We start from the raw sequence: 20,099 nt of genomic DNA, 5'->3' as shown, positions 1-20,099 counted from the left end.
CAGTACTATTTCTAGCTCAGTTTTCTTTTAGGAATATATGGAAACTTTGACCCTATACCAAAACAACTTTTTAAAAATAGAGCCTCAAGGGAGAAAAACAGGGTGAAAGATATTTTGGGTTTTGACTCTTTTTTTCCTTCCTATTTAGAAGACATTTAAAAGGGAAGACAGGCCCTCATTAAGGTTCTATTTGTAACAGGTCACTAAGACCAGAAATAGGCATCTGGCCATCACCACTTGGTGAATCCACCACACCAAACATGGTGAGAAGTTGCGGAGTGAAGCCCGGGCAGTGCAGGCTCCTTAGGGTGAGGGTTCGAGCCACAGAATGCACCAGGCCATGTCCCGGCACGGCACTCAGGGAAGGCCCCGGGCTGTGGGAGCTGTGCGGCTGCCAGAGGGTAACCTCTGTCTCAGATAAACAGAATCTCAGAGACCGAGAGAAGGGCGGCTTGGCCCTGTCCTCTCAAGCTGGACGGTTGGCACGTCACTGAGAAACCAACCTAAAGAAATATTGAAACATGCCTAAGAATTCCCTACACTCAGTGTTTGGTTAATGGAAATGTTTAAGTATCTGTAGCAGCTCAAAAGTTGGAGGTGGCCTAATTGCACATGCAGGCACACTAACTGTTTGTGGACAGCGTTTGTATCTGTAACGGAAAAAGCAGGCTTAAATTTAGAAAGTCCACAGCAAACAGGTCTTAGCAAAGGAACCCCAGTGACGAAGAACACTGAACTGAGAGGTGGAAAATGTTGAGTCCCGGCCCCGGCCACTGCTGAGCAGAGGTGACCACAGGCCAGGCCCTTGACCCCTCAGCCATGTGGGACCTTTTTCATAAAATGAGAGGCACTAGATAATATCCGAGTCTCTTTCCTCCACTGAAGTTCTCAGAGACCATGTTTTTGTTTCTTTGAAGAATTCTGTTGAATGTATGCCGATTACATGAAGTGCCTATCAAAAATGCCAATGGCAAACAGGTTTTTCTAGCCAAACAGTCTGGGGAAAGGTAGGCAGTAGACTATCCTTCTCTAAGAAGTACATGCTCTTAAAGAAAATGTTGCCAGTTTTACTTTGCTCTTCTACCTATCATGCATATCGTAAAAATCATGATTATTTTAATCTGAAAATGATCAAACTATACAATCGGTCTTACAACTTTTTCACTTTGCCTATTTCCCTTTAAACTAAATTCCCATGAGAACGTTGCTTTGCTATATCAGGAAAAAAATGGAAAAAAAAAATTGTAGTATAGAAAGAATGGCTAAAAAGCACTAAGACGTGTGTCCTGGAAAAGAGGAGATATGGAACTTGGTAGAAGGTGAGTGTGGTTATCTGCCCAGAGAAGGGCTCAGACATGTCTGGAACAATTTTTTAAAACTTCAACCAAAATGAGTTTCTTGGGCAGTAACATGATTTCTACCCAGGATCTAGTGACGTAAAGGCACCTGGGTCCCCGGGATCGCTGAAGGGTTTATACTCTGCTTCCTTCACTAGAAAGCCGAGTTATGAAAAAACATCAGCTCAATGAAACAATGTCCTGAGTGACGTCGCCGACCCGTGTTTTTGTAGAAAGCTCCTTATTTAGTTCCTAACCCGTAATGTTTGCAGACCGGTAGTGAATCCATGGGCCATACTAACTTAGGTAACTTTGAAGAGCACTTTCAAATCCGGACTTTGCTTCTGCATTTTCCCCTCATTAGTAGGGGAGGGAGAAAGGGAGAGTGTGTGTGCCTTTGTAAGTGTGTATATTTTAGCCCAGATTAAATGCAGTTCTCCAGGAAAAGCCAAAAGAACTCCTTGCAGGGACCATCTTAGTCCATCAGCATCAACTGTGAAAAAGCCATCAGTGCTTCTGGGAATGTCCCAGCTGACGCACAACCAGGAGGGCTCTACAGGCCAGGCATTGTCCGTGGGCTGCCCGGGGACCCACGAGACTTCCCATTAGTTCTGCAACCCTCAGAAGCCCAGAATTGAGAAGACCCCCGAGCTTCTGTGGGAGCAGATGCACACGCCACCAGCCCTCTCCTGGCCCTAACGGCTGGGTACGGCCCCAGGCTTCAGCACCACTGAGGCTCAGGCGACAGCTCGGTCTGAAGGCACTGGCCTGCCATGGAGGTCAGCTGAGGCATGGGCCCAGGGGAGGACATGGAGGAGGAGACCAAGGCCAACTATTCGTACATCTACCAAGGCCTCAATAACCTTCAGGGTCCAAGGGGGTGGGGCCCAAGGCCTGCTCAAGGTGACACTGACTTTTGGGGAAAGAGAAACTATGAAGGGGCTGAAAGCAAACTGGGAGAGTCCCTATGAGGTGTCCAATCAGATTAACCCGCCGACGGGCTAACTTCTAAGAGCGTCCTGGGGTTGCTGCCAGGAGCCACCACACTACGCTGACTCACGGGGCTGTATGGGTGGACAGGCTTCACTAGCAATGCACAGGAATAGCCGTTAGCCTGGTAAATCCCACAGTCATGGACTCGTTACATTCTAGAACTCAACAAAGTATCCTGCTCTCTTACGTGTATAACCAGTCAGAAATACGCAAGCGATAGACTGACCATGCAGCTGACTTTTGGAATGTAAGAAAAAGAACATCAAATCATATTTATTATTTGGGGGACTCATGCTCAAAACCACAAGCAATACCCAGGAAACTCAATATGAACTAGATCAGGGGTCAGCACACATTTTCTTTTTCTTTTTTTTCTTTTTTTATTTTTTTTGAGATGGAGCCTTGCTCTGTCACCCAGGCTGGAGTGCAGTGGTGCGATCTCGGCTGACTGCAAGCTCTGCCTCCCGGGTTCATGCCATTCTCCTGCCTCAGCCTCCCGAGTAGCTGGGACTATAGGCGCCCGCCACCACGCCCGGCTCCTTTTTTTTTTTGTATTTTTAGTAGAGACGAGGTCTCACATTGTTAGCCAGGACGGTCTCGATCTCCTGACCTCGTGATCCGCCCGCGTCGGCCTCCCAAAGTGCTGGGATTACAGGCGGGAGCCACTGTGCCCGGCCGAGCACACATTTTCTGTAAAGAGCTAGACAGTAAATATTTTAGGCTTTGAAGGCCACGGGTTCTCTGCTGCAATGAACTCTGGCACTGCTGCACAAAAGCAGCTGTAGACAATCCATGAACAAGTGGGCAAGGTTGGTTTCCAACAAAACATTATTTATAAGAGCAGGCTGTGGACAAGATTTAGCTCAGTGCTGTAGCTTGCCAACCCCTGAACTAGAACCATAAACATTGGTTTCTACATGCAAATGCAGCAAAGAGATTACATTTCTGGCACTAACTCCAACTGAGGCCCATAGCGATGTCTGGTAAGAATTCTAAAACCGCACCCAGAAAGTCCAAAATGTGTACCTCCCTACCTCAGGTCACCCACGTCAGGTAGCCCAACGCGCTCATCTGAAAAGACTTTAGAATGTAAGAGTAAAACAAAGACATGTGGTAGTCTGCCTCAGGTCACAATTTCCTCTGCTCAGCTGGTCCCTCACCAAACCTGCGAAAAGTGTTTCATGCCTCACAACGAAGGTGGTCCTGGAATACTTTCCCGACTCTGGGATCATAAGGCAATCTTTGGTAATTTAGCTACAAAACACTACCTGAGTGTTAAGTAAGAGGGCGTCAGCAGGAGCCTTGAACGGAAACCACGTACCTGGGCTGGACTCTTCAGGAGGGGGGCTGCAATCTGCACAGAAATGGAGGGCGACATGGATGATTAAGGAGCAGCACACAGTTCAAACCAAGCAACTCAATCTCAGAGCAGCTGCGTCAGCAGCTTGCAGTAACGTGGCTAACAAACAGAGAAGAGGTCTTGGTGCCTGGCTGCCTCTTCCCCAAGAAGGCTCACCAAAGTACTCCGGCAGCAAGCCCTCTCAGTGGTAAACAATGAGATTCCCCGGCTTAAACATTCATGTTGCCAATACTTCAACATACAATGCTCTTCGGGATGTGCGATCCAGCTTATTACAATGTGATAAATGCTGCAGGAAACAGCACCCACATAAATCACATTGTAGTGGCGGAGCCCTGCGTTGGCTTGCGGCATCTGGAAGCAACTTGTAAGGAGAGAGACTGACCAGCACACGGAGCGTTCCCCGGTCAGGCCCACTGCTCTGATTCACCGGGGAAGCCTGGGCTCAGGATTGACTGCTGAGATCCAAAGTGTTAAGATCCAGGAATGAAACCAGTATACCAAAAAAAAAAAACAACGATGCCAATCTTCCACATTTAAACCAAATGCTAAGTTTTGTGATTTAGGGGTAGTCTCCAATTAGAATGTCCCTTCAGGTCCTCAAAGAATACCAATTTTGATTCCATTTAACCTTATTTCAATTTCATATTTCCCTTAAAAACTAAACTTTCCAGTTAACTGGGTGCACCATCTAAGAGAAAATGAGTTTGAAAAGGAATCATGGGAGAAAACATATATGTTAATTTATGTCTGAGCATTTCAGTTCAAAGAATGTCTTCAGGATGCGGAAATGAGGTGGCCTCGGATCCCGGATCCCGAAGAACAGCCAGAACAGCTTGATGGGGATTTTACAACCTAGGTTGTAAAGAAGGGCAAAGCATCCTTCCTCTCTCATCGTCTTTGGAAGTGACTTTTCAAACTGGCAAAGGGGAAAGAGAATACAAAGGCATCTGTAAGGTTAAGAGTTCAACCTCTTCGTTAACCCAGATACCCTGAGACCATGTTGCTAACAAAGGTAGAAACCCACAGTGATTCGGAACTGTGGCTCTTACATATTGATCTGCTCATCAGGTTATGCGAGGCCTTGAAAAAATACAGATTTTTGCCTCCCCATAACCCATCTTCTAGGATTCTGAGTTCATGAATGAGGAGGAAGGTCTAGGAGCCTGTTCCCCAACAGCTGGGTTGGGACCGTTGCTGTGAAGGCATCAGGGATTAAACCCGATTTGCTAAATTCATCTTTCAATCAAAGGGGAGAAAGAGGGGGTCTTCCCTGGTACTCCTGGAATAATGGTTTGTAACTTGCCTTGGGTCATGCAGTTGGGAACAGATGACCACTCTGGACTTCCTCTCTATACACACGCAGATTCCAGCACATAATCTCAGGGGTACAAGAACCTGTGGGTACCCACAGACCCCAGACTAAGAAAAACTTGGTCTAAGGGTCTCTTTGGGTATGAGGAGAGTGACAGAGTGTACAGGAGGAAGGCGGTAGAAGCCACTAAATCCTAGTGGGGCAACAGTGGCACACCTTGGCAGGTGGGGGTAGAGGGGCACGGGAGACTTTTGGAGAGATGAGAAGAAGGGAAGTTTGAGGAGCCTCTGTGGTTTTGGCAGATACTTGTCAGTGGGTCCCCCACAAAGCCTTGGCCCTGGGTGACCCTCACCTGCCAGACAGGGCTCTCTGATCAGGGCAGGGCAGCTCTGAGGCAGGGCAGCTCCCTGGTGAAAAATAAAAACCAAGGACCTAGGACAGGGCATAGCACTGGAATGAAAAGTGATGATGCCTTTCAGAGCAGTACAGAGTTATTTTCATATAATAAATATGTTGGTGTGAACACACCTGCTCATTAAGCCAAAACAATGGCTCCAGTAACTTGGAATGATATAAAAAGCCACGACAGAGCCAAGCCGTGGCACTGTGGACAAGACTCACTGAAATAAATACCTCACAGACTGCTTCTTTCTGATCCTCCTGCTTACAGTGAGGACTGAACAGCTTCCTGGCTGTGCTAAAAATGTTTAAATTAAGGACCATCCACAGATAATTTGGTGGCATATGGTTTCATACATTTCTTTGAGTACTGATCAGCAGAGTTAGACTCTCTCAAATGTAAGTAAGCTTCACATTCCCATTATTATAACAGCTGATTTTTATGGCACACGCAAGCCAAACCCTAAATAGCATAAATGCTCATTTAAATAACTTTAAAACTGAATAAAAATGTATCTATATTTAAACAATACAGGATGTGCCTAGAAAAAAAATGACACTTAAGTTAGGGATATAATCCCATCTGATGAAATAAACTAGCTCCCACATTTAAAACAGCCAATAAATTACTCTTTTCGTTATCTGTAGAAAAATTTAAAATCACAAGATAATAAAGTGGAAAGAAATAAACAATGAACTTTCAGAAAGTTTTCAAAAGGAACACGATTTACATAAAAAAGAGAACATGAATAAAGATAAAATAGTTCCATGAACCAATCACAGGTGTGGGGAAGTGAAACTACAAACCCCCAGAGATGGAGAGATGGGTGACGGGACAACGGTCGAGACAGAGGCTCAAGTGAGACAGTGCCCTGGAAACAGACTGCAGGCGGAGTAAATAGGCAAAGGGCGTCTGACAACCCGAAGGGGGATTTGCCCAGAGGCTCTGACCAAGAAGCACGCTGACACCTTGAATGGAAGTTCCCCAATTCAGAATATAAAAGCCCTCATCACAGGAAGCCTAATCCCAGCACATCTGGGCCTTTCCTACTATGGCTTAAAACTCCCACAGGAGAACAAAAAGGAGGCAGAAGCTAGGTCTGTGGGCAAGTCTCAGCCGCCTAGCTTGTAACTCTCCGGCTCTTACAGGAAAAGACGGGAGGCACCTCAGTTGCAGGGACCGTTTCCCAGCTTTAAGGCTCTCTGCAGGACAGTGTCCTGGTGTGCCGTGTCTCTGCGGACAGGAGACTGTTGTGAGGCGTGCTGCTTCATGCCAATGTCCTACCAAACCACTCGACTCGGACCACAAGAAGCCCAGGAACAGGGGCCCACTCTCTGTTACCAAGCCCCAAGGCAACATGCCTCTGCTGCGTCAGAGAGTGCCCAGCCAATGCCAACCAGCTTTCAGACGCGTCCACTGGACCTGCCAATCTCTCTCATCCAGCTGTGTCCCTGCACAATTCCCCTTTCCCCTTTCACTCAACCAATTCCTAATGCCATAGACAATCACATCAGAAAGGCGTCTGCATCCTGGCCTCCTTCAGGTTCTCAGACTGCTTTACAAACCTGAAAAGCCCAGGAGCCCAACCCTTAGAGCCAGGATGGTGTATCCCAAGAGGACCCTGAGATTCTGACTGGCAGAGATGCAGAATCACACATGGGCTCCAGTTACATGGAAAGGCAACCGGAGACTCCGCTCTCACCGCCCGCTGCTCCGTGCACTGGGACGCCCCCGCTCCACCTGGCGGCCCTCCCTGCAGTCTGCGTGGGGGAGGAGTGCATGGATCAGAGACACAGACAAACGGAAGCAACACAAGGTGAAGTGGAGGCAGCGTGTGGGAAGCATGGATGCATACGCACGTGTGGTCAGATGAGGATGGCATGCAGCGGAGGGCATGGTGGAGGGGCATGGTGAGGAGGGGACATCACAGAAGGGGTCTTCTGGTCTGATCCAGTAGGCGTGGCTGTCCGGGTTACCTTTCTTGCTGGTGCAGCTGCCTGCACAGGGGAAGACGTCCTCACAGCCCTCGCCGTGCAGCCGCTCCCTCTGCAGCAGCTTGTCCACACGCTGAATGATGCATTCTAGGCTCTTGTCCACGTTCAGCCACACTTTCTCCTTCCAAATCAAAGGGGCCCGTGTGGGTCAGCTCTCCCGAACAGAAACACAAACAGAACACAAACCAAATCGCCCTCCACCGATCCCCTGCCCTGGGCTTCCACACTTGTTAAAATACCTCAAAGTTTAGAAATATAAAGATGATTCCTAATTCCCCATTAAAGTTGCATTTGCTTTTCAATGATGTATCGATCTCCTGTGGCCATTGTTTCTAGAGTTTGGGAAAGGTTTGCTAGTAACTCTTCTGGAGGCCAGGTGGCCCTCCAGTGCTGCCTGAAGGGCCACAGGGCACTGTCCCATCTCCTCCTCCTGCCACTGAAGACTTCCTACAACCGTCACACACAGACAAGATGGAGGTCTCCTTTGGATGGAAGGGAACGGAAATTTGGATAGAGGAGGTGGGGAGGAGGTGAGGGAGGTCTGGGAGTGATGTGCAGAAACACACACAGCATATAGGATGCTACTTTGCTGCTGATTAATAGTTCAGGGCTTGCAGAACAATGCCTCTAAGCGGTAGTCTCAATCAATGGCAAAAACAAGTTGTACAATATGTCACTCCCTCAAGAAACACAGATCCTGCTCCCGGCGCCAATTCTCTGAGGAACAATAATGTGATGCAATGTCAGGGCGGCCGCTCCAAAATCCACAACTACTTGCCCCAGCACCAGAGCTACCACATCCCCACATACACATAGCCCTGGAAAATCTAACAGCAAACAGAGCACTGAGGAAGTAGGAGAGGCCTGACTGGTCTCAAGCATCCCAGGGCCACAGAAGGCACAGGCGGCAGGGGAAGGAGAGACCTCCAACAGGGGAGGACAACCCACTTCTCTTCCTCTTCATCCAGGCCTGAGGCTGGCCCAGGCCCCAGCACAGCTCTACCCCTATCTGGACACCAGGTTTCCAAAATAGTCTCCCTCCCTGCATCAGGAGCCAAGGAGCCATCCAGGAAGGAAACCTGGAGCTTGTTCCCAGCAGTCAAACCTTGAGGCACTTCGGAGGGACAGAGACTGGCAACAGGCTTTGCGGTTTTCGGCCCAAGTCCAGCAGTGGGATGACAGCCACGGCAGCAGACTCACCCACTCCTCCTCGTGCCAGTCCACCTGCAGGGAAGATCGGCTGTTTCTCCCTGTCCACCGGGCCATGAGGGTGTCCTGGTCATTTCTAAGCATCACCTGCTCCTCCTCAGTCGAAGTGGGAGAAGCCTTGGAGGCAATGTAGTCAGGCCGCGCGGCGTTCAGCCCATGGATGGAGTTGGCCAGGAGCTTGCAGTCGCAGACCGTGACCAGCTGCCGTGTCTGCAGGTGCACACAAACCAAGGCTGCTGAGCCCAGGCCAGGGGTTGGGGAGGCCCCTGCCTTATCTGAGAAATGGAGAATGGGCTTAAAGCCCAGTACTGCACCCCTCTGCCTTTCTCCACAGTGCAAAGCAACTGAAGGGCTACATCCCTCAAGATGTCTGAATACGAAGACGGCCCTGTGGCCCGCTGGGGCTGAATCTTAACAAGAATTTCCCACCAAGCAAGAGGAAAAGAGGGTGAGAAATCTCTGACATTCTCTGATCCCTGCCTGCCTCTGACCTGTGATTGCTAGGGGAGGGGCCTGCAGAGACAGCCCACTGCCCCAGCCTTGACAGACTTCCTGGTCTGTCCTCCACCTTCCAGCGAACAAGTGTCCAGGGGTCAGGTCTTACTTTGGTTCAATTGTGGAAGTCTTATCTTTCGTTCCTCAGCATCTAATACATCAAGTTCTGGGTCTGGGTAGCTGGCCTCCTGGCACAACATGTCTGGTTTAGGAGAATTCCGCACGCATCACGGGTTCTGTGGTTCACAATGTTACTGCTGACAACTACATCTTTCTTTTCCAGTGGATCTAATCCCCACCTCACACTCTTTATGCTGTGTGAACACACGTGAAGGGTATTACACATTCTGATCAGGAAAAGCAGTTCAATAGCACAGTGAGTGTGAGTGCAGAGGTGCAGTCAGAATCTGTGTGTGTTTGTGTGTGACTGTGTGTGTGTGTGTGTGTGCACTGAGAGGGAGACTGAGTGATGGGAAAAAGCATCATCCATCAAAAGGGTCTGATAATAGCCACTTCCTCAGTTGGGATTAATACTTACATATTTTTAAATCAGGATCAAGTTATGGCTAAGTAGAAGCTGGTGTACTGACTGTATGTAAGCCAATAAAATTATATTGTTCTTATCTTATGTCTGTATAATAGCTCAGTTTCTGTTTTCAAATTCAACTACAATAGAAATGTGGCAAAAAAAAAAAAAAAAAAAAAAAGAGTGCTGGTTAGGCTGTTACTGAGAAAGACGTGGAACTGTATTAGCCTCAACAAAATGAGCCCCACAGACTCACTGAAGGGCACACGTGCCTGAGGCTGCACCTAAGAGTCATGAGCCCTGGGCTCTGCCCTTTGTCTGTCCGGCTCTGCGGACGAATCACGAAACCGCCCTGGTTTTTGTGGGAAATGGACCTCAGGTAGACCTTCAAAGTCTTCCCAATGTCACGCTCTTTGTGGACCACCTTAGGCACACCTGGGCTGCCCGGCGGCCCCCAGAAACCCAAGGAAACTCCCCAGCCCACATGCAGCAGGGCACCCCTCCTACCTTGTCTGCCAAGATGGCGAGTGTCCTCTCAAGGCCAGTGGCAGACCTGTCCTTGGCTGCCCTTGACAGCCGCTCTGCATAGTAGCTGACTTGGGTTTTCAGGGTGTTGATCTGGGCGATGATCTCCTTGGCTCTGACAACGTCCTGCGGTATGTAGATTATGGACTGGCAGCCAGATGATGTACTGGAAAGGATAAGAACAGATTCTAAGGGATTCTCCAGAATCTGTAAAGGACGACAGCACCATGCCAGCCCCAGTCACATTAACCCTAAGATGACTCAGGGCTGTTCTCCTAGGCTACTCTAGTTGTTGATGAGCAAAGTATATCTTAGTGGATTCTTCCTGTCTATATGGCAGAAGCTTGAAATATTAAACTATGACTCAGTCTTTCATCTGTATTTGCATGTATCTGTATTTTCACTTGTGTATGTAAATGTGTGAACAGGTATTGAACAATCATATCCCGTAATCACCCAAATGATCATAATCTTTCACCTCACAACCTCATCTATTAACTTGTAAGCAGTACTTCAGTGGAGACGTGGAGACCATCTACAGAAGAAGGGGTCAGGTTATCACAGTGTAGCAGAGACTGCAGTGGGTGTTGGACTTTGTCCCCAAGCAACCAAAACCTATTTTTTTTCACTTGGCCAATCAGGAATTCAAGCTCCCTGTGAACACACCCACAGTCATCCTTCTTCTCATGTCTGACCCCAGCAAGTCCCTAGAAAATTGGGTTTCCTTTCCCTTTCCTTCACTCCAGGACTTCCCTAATTTGAGAACTAATGTTTCATCAAATAAAGAGAAAGTAGAGAACATGCCAAGCCACAGGCAAAGCCGGACTCCTCAGCGGCTGTGAAACCCTGGCTATCCCTCCTTCCCACCTCTTCGCCACCAAGCAGCGTGTGTGTCTAGGGGTCTGATGCCAAGCCTACAGCCTACAGCCTGGCCCCTCCCAGCACAATCAGGAGGCTCTGAAGGACCAACTTCACGTCCCCCCGCTATAGGGGCCTGGCCAGCATGTTGGGTCCAACTACATGGTGATGATGAATTGCGTGTCTCTTAGCCTGGATCCCAATCAATGCAATATTATACATTTATTTTCAGACCATCTGAGGAAGCTGAGGAAAGCAGAGAAGTACAAGCCACCAGTGCAGAGGGTCTCCTCCTAAAATTTGAAATTGTGAGCTCTGGGTAGAACTGGTGTCCCTTCACACATAGGATGAGGGGTCCTGACTGGTCCCTATAAAGAGTGACCCTTTGAATTCTGGGGAACAGCGAGAAAGAGGAGGAGCGAGGGCACCTCTCACCACATCCTCCATCACTTCCCCTGGAGATGACGGTCACCTTGCTCAGGGCTGAGAATCTTCTCCCATTGGCCCCTTCCCAGGGAAGTCCCAAAGTGGGTCATCAAGAAACCACCACTACCCCTTCCCTTGCTGGATTATGCGGCAAACATGCAAAAACCGAAAACCAAAGCACCCCAGAAAGAAACACCACCACCACAAGCCCACACGCCACAGTAAAAAACAATGGATGTGCCAGAAGCTCATGCAGCAGACCGCACTCAAGCTCGCGGGGCACAACAGGAGTCATTCCACAGCACGATGTGCACACGACTACTTTCCAATCTGCAATCACTCTTCCAAATGAATAGCTGCCTTCTAGGATCATTTCGTCTTAAAAACACAATCTCAAAATAGGGTGTTAAAAAATCAATTCAGCCAAGCATGGTGGCCTATAATCCTAGCACTTTGGTAGGCCAAGGTGGGAGGACTGCTTGAGCCCGGGAGTTCAAGACCAGCCTGGGCAACATCGGGAGACCCCATCTTTTAAAAAAATGTAAAAATTAGTTAGGCATGGTGGCTTGTGCTTGTGGTTCTGGCTACTTAGGAGGCTGAGGCAGGAGGGTCAACTGAGCCCAAGAGTTTGAGGCTGCAGTGAGTTTTGATGGTGCCAGTGCACTCCAGTCTGGGGGACAGAGCAAGACCCTGACTCCAAAAATGGTGAAAAAAAATGGATTCTTCCCAGACCCCCAATATTTAGAGTAAATATATTAAATGTGCTGTATGCAGATCTACTTCTGTGCAAGGAGGTGGCCGTGTGCCCTTCAACAAATATATACCCTCTGCCCAGGCCAAGAGAAAAGCACTGCCCTCTACTTGCCCTGTGTTCTCACAAGTCATGTTTTGACGATGGTACCTGGGACTTATGCACGGGATATACATGGCAGAGGCAAGAAAAGGCAAATTCCAAAGAAGTGCTGTTTAGGATGATGAGGAAAATAGAAGCATGTGTGCTCAACTACCTAGTTTTAAAAACCAGGCGGCCACATGAAGGCGGCAGGATGGAGGTGTAGACATGAAGCCCAGGGGCAGCCCCAGGAGGCAGTATCCTAGGTATGGCCCTTGGACTTTGCATTAGGACCCCACCCCAGACCCGGACCTACCCAGAGCTGGGGTCATGGGCTAAACTGAAGATGCCACGAGAGCGTAAGGGTGGAGTCTTGTGGCCCTGGCCAGGAACTGCTGGTAACTGCTGAGCAACAGTCACTCTGGACATGAGAAGAGCAGGATCACCTCTGCAGAGGCTGAGCCCCCAAGGAGCTGGGTTCTGCAAGGGTAGGAGGATGGGGAGGCTGGGTCCTCTCCGCCTGGGATTTAGCCCCTCACAGTCTCCAGGCAGGGACCCTCCTTCTGCCTATAACCCTCCCCACTCCATCCCCTCCCCGCTTCGGGGACAGTCTTGTATATGGGGAGCAGGGAGCAGAGGGGGAAGGGGTGACCAGGCCCAGACTGGGCAATGGAGGGTCCTCAGAGGGAACCCAGGAACTCAGAAAGTTCCCCAGTAACAAGGTTCAACCCAAAACACCTGGGTTGGGATTTACCCAGGAGCAGGCCTTGGTGGCAGCTGGGCCTTTGGCACTCTCCTCCCATTCCTCTTCCCCTGCACCCCTAGACTCAACCCCTAAGTACTTTACTTGTCCCCTATGGGAAAGATCAGGCCTTGAAAGAGGCCCCAGTAGAGAAAAGGCAGGGAGGGGAGGCTGGGAGCCACTTCCACAGAAGTAGCGTGGGTCTCCTCCGTTAGGGAGGCGGGAGCAGCAGCGACCGTGCCTAGATGCCCTCCTCCCTCCCTTGTACCTGAAGTACCCTCAGGGAAAAGGACCCCAGGGGGAAGCTGAGAGGCCTCAGCCTGGACATGGAGGAATGTCCTCAGTGCTCCCTGCTGTCAGATGCCCCCAGCAGAGCCTGACACCTGCAGCAGGGCCCAGCCATAGCCCCTGAGCCCCATGGGTCACAGGCTCTGAGGCAGCAGCATTTCTTGAGGGGCTGCAGGTGCCTCTGAATGAAGCACCACTGCAGAGCCTCTGTTATGAGCCTGGGGCAGCAGGAGGGAAGCCCAGGCAGCAGACACTGTGGATTCTAACTGTCAACTAATTATCTGGTGGCAAAAGCCACTCAGTTGTATTAAATCTTGGTTTGCACCCACCCCCAGGAGTAAAACTGACCCTGGTAACAGTGTTATTAACATCAGCATAAATTAATAAGTATCATGAAGAGGTAGGCTGGCTTCATTTGTACAAGAGGTAATAGTGAAGTGAAAACTGAAAAGCCACAAGATTCCTGTTTAAGACAGAAAGGGGTTCCCAGCTGCACCCAGGGGCTGACACGAGAACTCGGCACCTAGAGGCTTCCCAGGTTGGGCCCTTCCTCCTCCTGGGAGAAACAGAACGAGGACCTTTCTCAGAGCGAGCACGGCAACACGCGGCTGCCAGGTTTGAAAGGTAAAACAGCAGACTGAAGATTGGCTATTCATTATTAAAGAACATTGCAGTTGGAAGGGAGAACTGTCTACGAGGTGCGTGACTAGGAACCATGGCAGCACCGCGGGGGAAGCCCACACGAGGAGGGGTGGGGATGGCACAAGCTTTCTCTGCGTGAGGACGAGACCCAAACAGACACTCTCTCCACAGACAGAAAACTCACCAACACTCCTCAAAACTGCTAAAGAAAAGAACCAAAATGAAATATTAGCAGTTTGTTAGCAAATACCAAATGCAAAAACAAAAAAATTAAAAAGCCAACTTATTTTTTGACAAAATACTTAAAATTATGTGTTGAGGTCCCAACTACAGGGATGACTACAATTATGAGCCCGACGTGCTTATTCCTCAGGGCAGCCTCACTCCCTGTGCTCGAGCCCCAGGGAGACACCCCACCTCAGGCCAAGTTACCTCTGCATTGGAAGGAAAGTTCAGATCATGAATACCGTATCCATAAGTGGCTTGATGGCATTAGTAGGAAATTAAATAGAAACTTATCTATTTGAAAAATACTAAAGAGGTATTTTGAGAAATAAATTCTAAAGTTAACATGCAGAGTTATCAAGAATTAACACCCCAAGCCGCCTGGGATGAAGACCCCCAGGAGGCCCCCTTCTCGACTGGCCACACAGAGTTACTACGCGTTCTCCTTCAAGGCCCCACCCCATCTCAAGCTGCACGCTCACACTCTCCACAGGGCAACATGCAATGGAGCGACAGACACGCTTTCTGGCTGGCTGTGCAGAGCTGCGGTGGCCACAGGAAGCTGCGTCTTCTTCCTATTTCCCAAAGGGACGCTGGAGTCAGCGAATCCTAAGGCAGGTCCGGTTACCTGGTTTGTCTTAGGGAAGCACCCTTGGGAATGAATCGAGGTCAAGTAGGTTGTCTGGGGGCCTGAATTCCCCTTCCCTGTTTCTCCTCCCATCTCCAGGACTCACTGGGCTCTGGGCTGGCCCAGGCAGCCCGTGCATGTATCTGAACGTGATTCTCACAGGGCACGCTCTTCCGTTCCCTGCTCAGCCTTGCCCCTGAGCAGTGATGCCCCTAGCTGCCTCCCTGACCCCCTCAGCCACGGATCTGACCTTTTACCTCCTTCCAGCTCCAGCCTAGAGTCCGTTTTCTCAGGTCATGTCCTGACTCCCAGCCGTGGCAGCACAGTCAGGTGCCACCCACCAGCTCCGTGGCCTGTGCCAGAGTTCTTCACCTGACCGTCCAGGGGATTCTTGTGACGCTCCCTGGGCCTTTGCTCACCTTCCCTCACACTGTTCCATGCTCGCTTGCTGAGTCTGACCCTCCCCAGCCCACATGCCGCAGAGGCTGTCCATGGATGCCTCCGCTTGCTCCTTCCCACCTCAAACACCTCTCTGCAGCGCCCCCTCTTCTCCTGGCCCTTCTGACGAACGCCTGCTCTTGCCTCTTTCCATCCTGTGAGAACCCTGCTCCAACACTGTTTTCTTCTCATTCACCTTACCTCATCCACTTCTGTCTTTCCCTATCAGCCCAAACACATGCTAAGTCATAATTATTCTCCCTCAACCAAACACCTCATGCTACTTCCTCTATTTTACGGTCACAGTCCAAGGACCTTACCGGTCATCGACACTCATCACCCCCACTTCCTGAGCTGCTGAAATCTTCACAGGTGACGTTCTGGAAGATCATCAATGCCTCCCGCACATCTAACACAACAGCTTGGGTTTATTTCTGGCTCTCTCCCTCCCACCCCTGGGGGCTGGGTGGATGCCCTGCTCCATGCACCCGAAACAGCATGCTTGTTTCGGGCATTGGTCACGCCAAATGGCGCTTGCTGACTTGTCTACTCCCAGGCAAGGCCCTGAGCTCCTGGAACCAAGCCTAGATCTGCTGGGCACTGTACCTCTGGTCACAGAGCAGGCTGGCAGCAAGGCCAGCCCTCTTAGCTCTCCGCCGCCGGCACTGCGCACCCGGCCACATTTCGCCACGTGCACTGCTTCTGCCACGTCTTTGCCTGACATGCCCTTCACCACCCGCCCTACCTGGAAATTTCCTGCTCAGGACAGGAGCTCTGTACGGCCCCCCAAATCTTTCAGAAACTGGGAATGTTTACCACTGCTGCACTCTAGGAAACAACATGCTTCAGGCTCAGTGCCTGTGGTGCTCGACTGACTGGCCAGGGACTCTAAAGGATGCCGAGCCAGCAGAGTCCGCACAGGGTGGCTGCCCGGAGCACCACTTCTGAGGTGGGATCACAATCTGCTCCTCATTTTGCAGGACAGGACCATCGATCCAGTGCCCTCATCACCCACCCAGCTCAGTCACACGCCAACAGAGCAGCACAGGCTCCATGAGGCAGATCCTCCCGCCATGCAGAGGCAGATCAGACGGCTGGATGTTCTTGTGGTCATACTTTGATTTTATTTTAAACGGAGAAAAGAAGCATCAGAAAACTGTACAAGGACCACAAGCTCTCTCTGGCTACTTACTGTTTCTTGGTCTCTTCAAATTTGTGCAGCTTTTTGCGGAGACCTCCTGACTTAAAACCTTGGCAGTGTGCTGCTGGCGCCCCGATGGTGACGATATCGTAGTTCTGATCTGAATGACAGAAAGCTCTCCTCCATTACTCTGGGCTCAGGCCTGTGGACAAGCCAGCTATAGGGATATGCACACAAGTCTGGGGTCCTGACCCTCCCTCCCACAGCCCTGGCCGCCCAAGGGTCTCCTGGAGCCCAGTGCCATCACCTCAGCAAAAAGGGGTTCAAAACATTTCAAGTGGAGCCACACGGGCTGCAAAAAGCCACCCTGTAACTCCTGTTTGCATCCCTCCTTGGGCAGAACGGCCTACAGGCAACTTTCTACTGCAGAAATGCAAAGGGAAGCTAGAGCGAGGAGAGACAAAAGGAAGGGGTGTGGGCTCTTAACAGAGGCCTTCTGAAGATCTTTGTGACAAATCTCTCCTCCCAGCCGCCCAGAGCACACAGGGAAATGGGCAGATGTGGGGCACTCAGGGACCAAGTACCTAGAGAGAAAAGCAGCAAAATGTGATTCAACGAGAGGGGGCAGAAAAATAGGTACCTGATCCTCCATCGTCTTGAACTCTCATCCTTTGTATGTGCAAGTTTGTGGGAACAAATTCTAACTTTTTATCTGCTTTCAAACTGCTTGCTTTAAACGAGGGCCCTAAGAAATGGAACAGGAGAAGATAAAGGCCATCAGCACGCATGCTGCGTTCACGAGCTGCAAGTAGAACATGGAATTCAGAGGATGCTGTGGCATATATGCAGGTATGTGTCAGCAGTGGCCTAGAAGGTTCTGAGTTGCCATGAGCACATTTCATTTGCAGGTGGCAGGTGGGTGAGACGCCAAGGGCAGCCCGCTGGTCGGGAGAGCTGGTTCTGGGTGCTCAGGGAATGAATGGCGCCAGGGAGAACTGGCTTCAAAAAGCTATGGTAACGATGCTGCGTCTTCCAAGACCCGGCTCTCTACTGAGAGATCTGATACAAAAAATGTCATTCTGTGCAGCACGATGTCAGCACTACTGGAATAAGCAAAGGGGTCCATGCCAGAGACTGCCAGTTCTGACTCCAGAGACCGCCATCATCAAACAGCTAAGAATTTGGTTTGGCTAGAGCAATACATCTCAACTCTCAAAATTGATGAAGAGGCCTTCTCAACCCTTCAGGCCCATCGAGATGAACAAATGCAATACAGCATTGATTCCAGCCTTCTGACACACGAACTTCGATGTTTCCCTGTTCACGTCTGTTGGTTAAGGAGCCTGGACACTATTTTATAACAAATATCCACAATCTTGTTTCTACAATCAGAATCCATAACTAATTAGAGAATCACATGCCTACAAAATAAAGGGATTGCAAATTAAACTGACAACCACAAGAGTAGAAGAAAAAAAACGTTTCATCTAATGAAAAATATCAACTGATACTGCCAGCATACGAACCGCAGACCAGCCACTGTGTGCCTCCAGTTTGCCACAGGAGATGGCTCTCTGAGGCCTGATACTTAGGGTGCAGTCCACAGACCGCAGCATGAGCGTCCGAGAGCCTATGAGAAAGGCACAATCCCGGATCGCCACTTCAACACAGTTCTCAAGGAATCCGGGTGCACACTGACATTTGAGAAGCTCTGCTCTAGAACACTCAAGGCTGGGTGGGTTTCACACTTTCCCAGGTAAGAGGCAGCAGGCATGGGTGAGTCCCTCGGTTCCTTCCTGGGCAAATGCTGCCGTTTCTCCTGGTGACATACTCAGACCCTCTCTTCAGACTCACGCCAAGCCTAAGCAACACCTCCTTGTCAGTTCTGCATTTGGCTTCTTCTCATCCAAGTTTACGGACGGGTTCATAGGTTCTGTGTCAAAACCATATTAAGGGCTTATGGTTTTCCTTAAACCCTGAAATTCCATTATGTAGAGGAATCAAAGGGAAGAATCTAAAAATAGAGAATAATTCAAAATGCTAAAGTAATACATAGAGTAACGAAAAACCAAAAAATGCATTCCACTTGGAATAAAAAAGGAGCAAGAACAGATTTCTAAATCTGCCCTGAGAGCGTTTTGAAAATCAAATGGCATCTTTCAAGGAGAAACAGTGAGGTGTTCATTCACACTCCACTTTGCTTTCTGTGCCTTAAAATACAGAGTTCCCCCTTAACAATGTATATGTTTAACAGAAGTTACCCCGACTCTTTAAATCGCGAAATCAAGAAAACCTGCTTTGTTTCCAGGCGAGTGACCTACATCCTTTCGGTCACTGTACTGACATTAGTCCAAGATGAAGAAATAACATGAACCAGTAATAGCCCGAGATTTCGCCTCCCCTAAATTTCATTCCACAGTGACTGTTTTGGTAGATGACACCATAGGAGGACTCTTCACTGCAATTCACAGATTGGTCTTTTTAATTAAGATCTGAAAAACCCATATTTGAAAGAATTCACACCTACATGAGAAGTTATTTTTAAAAATGCATTAAAGGGTCTGTCAGTGGGAATGTGTAAGTGGCCCTGTCTTCCAGATCTCTGGCTGGGAAAGCAGGGTGAGTGACAGTGAGTGAGAGTGTGTGTGTGTGCCTGTGTGTGTGTGGGGACAGCATGGGGGTGCGCCCACCTTTGTACTGATGGAGGTCGGTCAGGTTCTCCTGGTATGTGAGGATGATGGTCTGGTACTGGGTGACAATTTGACGCCGGAGGCTCTCCCAGCAAGGGGACAGCTCTCCCAGCTCCTCCAGCTCACACACTCTGAAAGCAAGACACAGATGCATCAGGCTGCGGGCTAACTGGTTTCCCCAGAGAGGCCCAGGAGGCCTACCCAGGACAACAGCATTTGCAGGGCAAGAATCACGGATGCCCAGGGTGGGCCAGGACAATGGTTACACTACCTGTCTAAAAGGCAACTAGCTACATGAAAGGCAGACCACTGACCACACGGGAATGTATCCAGAGTAGCTTTTCACGGGAACTTAGTCAAATGTTCAAGGGAAACTAAGTGCAGGTGGGGAGAAGGAGGCAGGGCTGCCGGGGAGACGCTTTACCTTAATGACCTGCAGGCACCCTCAGGCACAGGCTCAAACCACAGCCCACCTGAGTCTGGGCAAACCACGTGTGATCCTCCCGGAACAGAGAGGACTGCAGGCTGTGAGTAACCGCCCCGAGCCATCTCCTGCTTGTCTCATCATCTCCCCTAGGAGGCTATCAGGACGGCGTTTCTCATCGCCTCCCAGGTTCTCCTGAGGTGTGGGCCTTCTGCCCTCCCCCTGATAAGGGAGCTGCAGAATCTAAAACTGCTCAGCTGCAGCCTAGAGTTGGCTCCTCAGCAGCGGAGTTCCACAGATCGCGCTGCCGTCACAAGCCCTTCTGTCTCACTGCCATCCTTTCTGGGTATGGGACGAGGACCATGGGAGCTGGGACCTCTGGCTATTCTTCCTTCCGTGTCTATGTGAGAGAGGAGCCGTCTGAACCTAAAAGTGGCCCGCTGTGTCACTGTGGATGAAATCAGGCCAGATCTTGTCTTTATGTGTGTGCTCGACAGAGGCACAGGGTCACAGAAGGGGGAAGGGGGAAGAGGAGGGAGGAGAGAAGAAAAAGAGGAATTGTCATCTCCAAAAAAATAAAAGCTGTATAAGAACTGAAATATAAATTCCTT

At 49.8% G+C, this 20,099-nt stretch overlaps 1 protein-coding gene across 47 annotated transcripts in view; it reads right to left on the bottom strand.

Annotated features, from left to right (window-relative positions):
- Nucleotides 1-20,099, bottom strand: part of INPP4A (inositol polyphosphate-4-phosphatase type I A) — a 165,024-nt gene that overhangs the window by 41,845 nt on the left and 103,080 nt on the right. For 10 of the 47 annotated variants that reach the window (XM_045368772.3, XM_045368765.2, XM_045368760.3 and 7 more), the window contains 8 exons: nucleotides 19,065-19,195; nucleotides 17,015-17,119; nucleotides 16,426-16,534; nucleotides 14,127-14,144; nucleotides 10,137-10,320; nucleotides 8,600-8,818; nucleotides 7,265-7,520; nucleotides 3,652-3,684 (listed from right to left, as the gene is read on the bottom strand). In XM_045368772.3, the coding sequence (XP_045224707.2) occupies nucleotides 3,652-3,684; nucleotides 7,265-7,520; nucleotides 8,600-8,818; nucleotides 10,137-10,320; nucleotides 14,127-14,144; nucleotides 16,426-16,534; nucleotides 17,015-17,119; nucleotides 19,065-19,195 (1,055 nt within the window). Of the gene's footprint in view, nucleotides 1-3,651; nucleotides 3,685-4,589; nucleotides 4,610-7,264; nucleotides 7,521-8,504; nucleotides 8,819-10,136; nucleotides 10,321-12,586; nucleotides 12,751-14,126; nucleotides 14,145-16,425; nucleotides 16,535-17,014; nucleotides 17,120-19,064; nucleotides 19,196-20,099 lie in introns of those variants that run through there. The other 37 variants (XM_074011025.1, XM_045368768.2, XM_074011040.1 and 34 more) reach the window with 14 other exon arrangements.

Source organism: Macaca fascicularis, chromosome 13 (genome assembly GCF_037993035.2).
Source record: "Macaca fascicularis isolate 582-1 chromosome 13, T2T-MFA8v1.1".
Taxonomy (NCBI): Eukaryota; Metazoa; Chordata; class Mammalia; order Primates; family Cercopithecidae; genus Macaca; species Macaca fascicularis.
The sequence above is the reverse complement of the archived record's forward strand: the minus strand, read 5'-3'. Positions and strand labels throughout refer to the sequence as shown.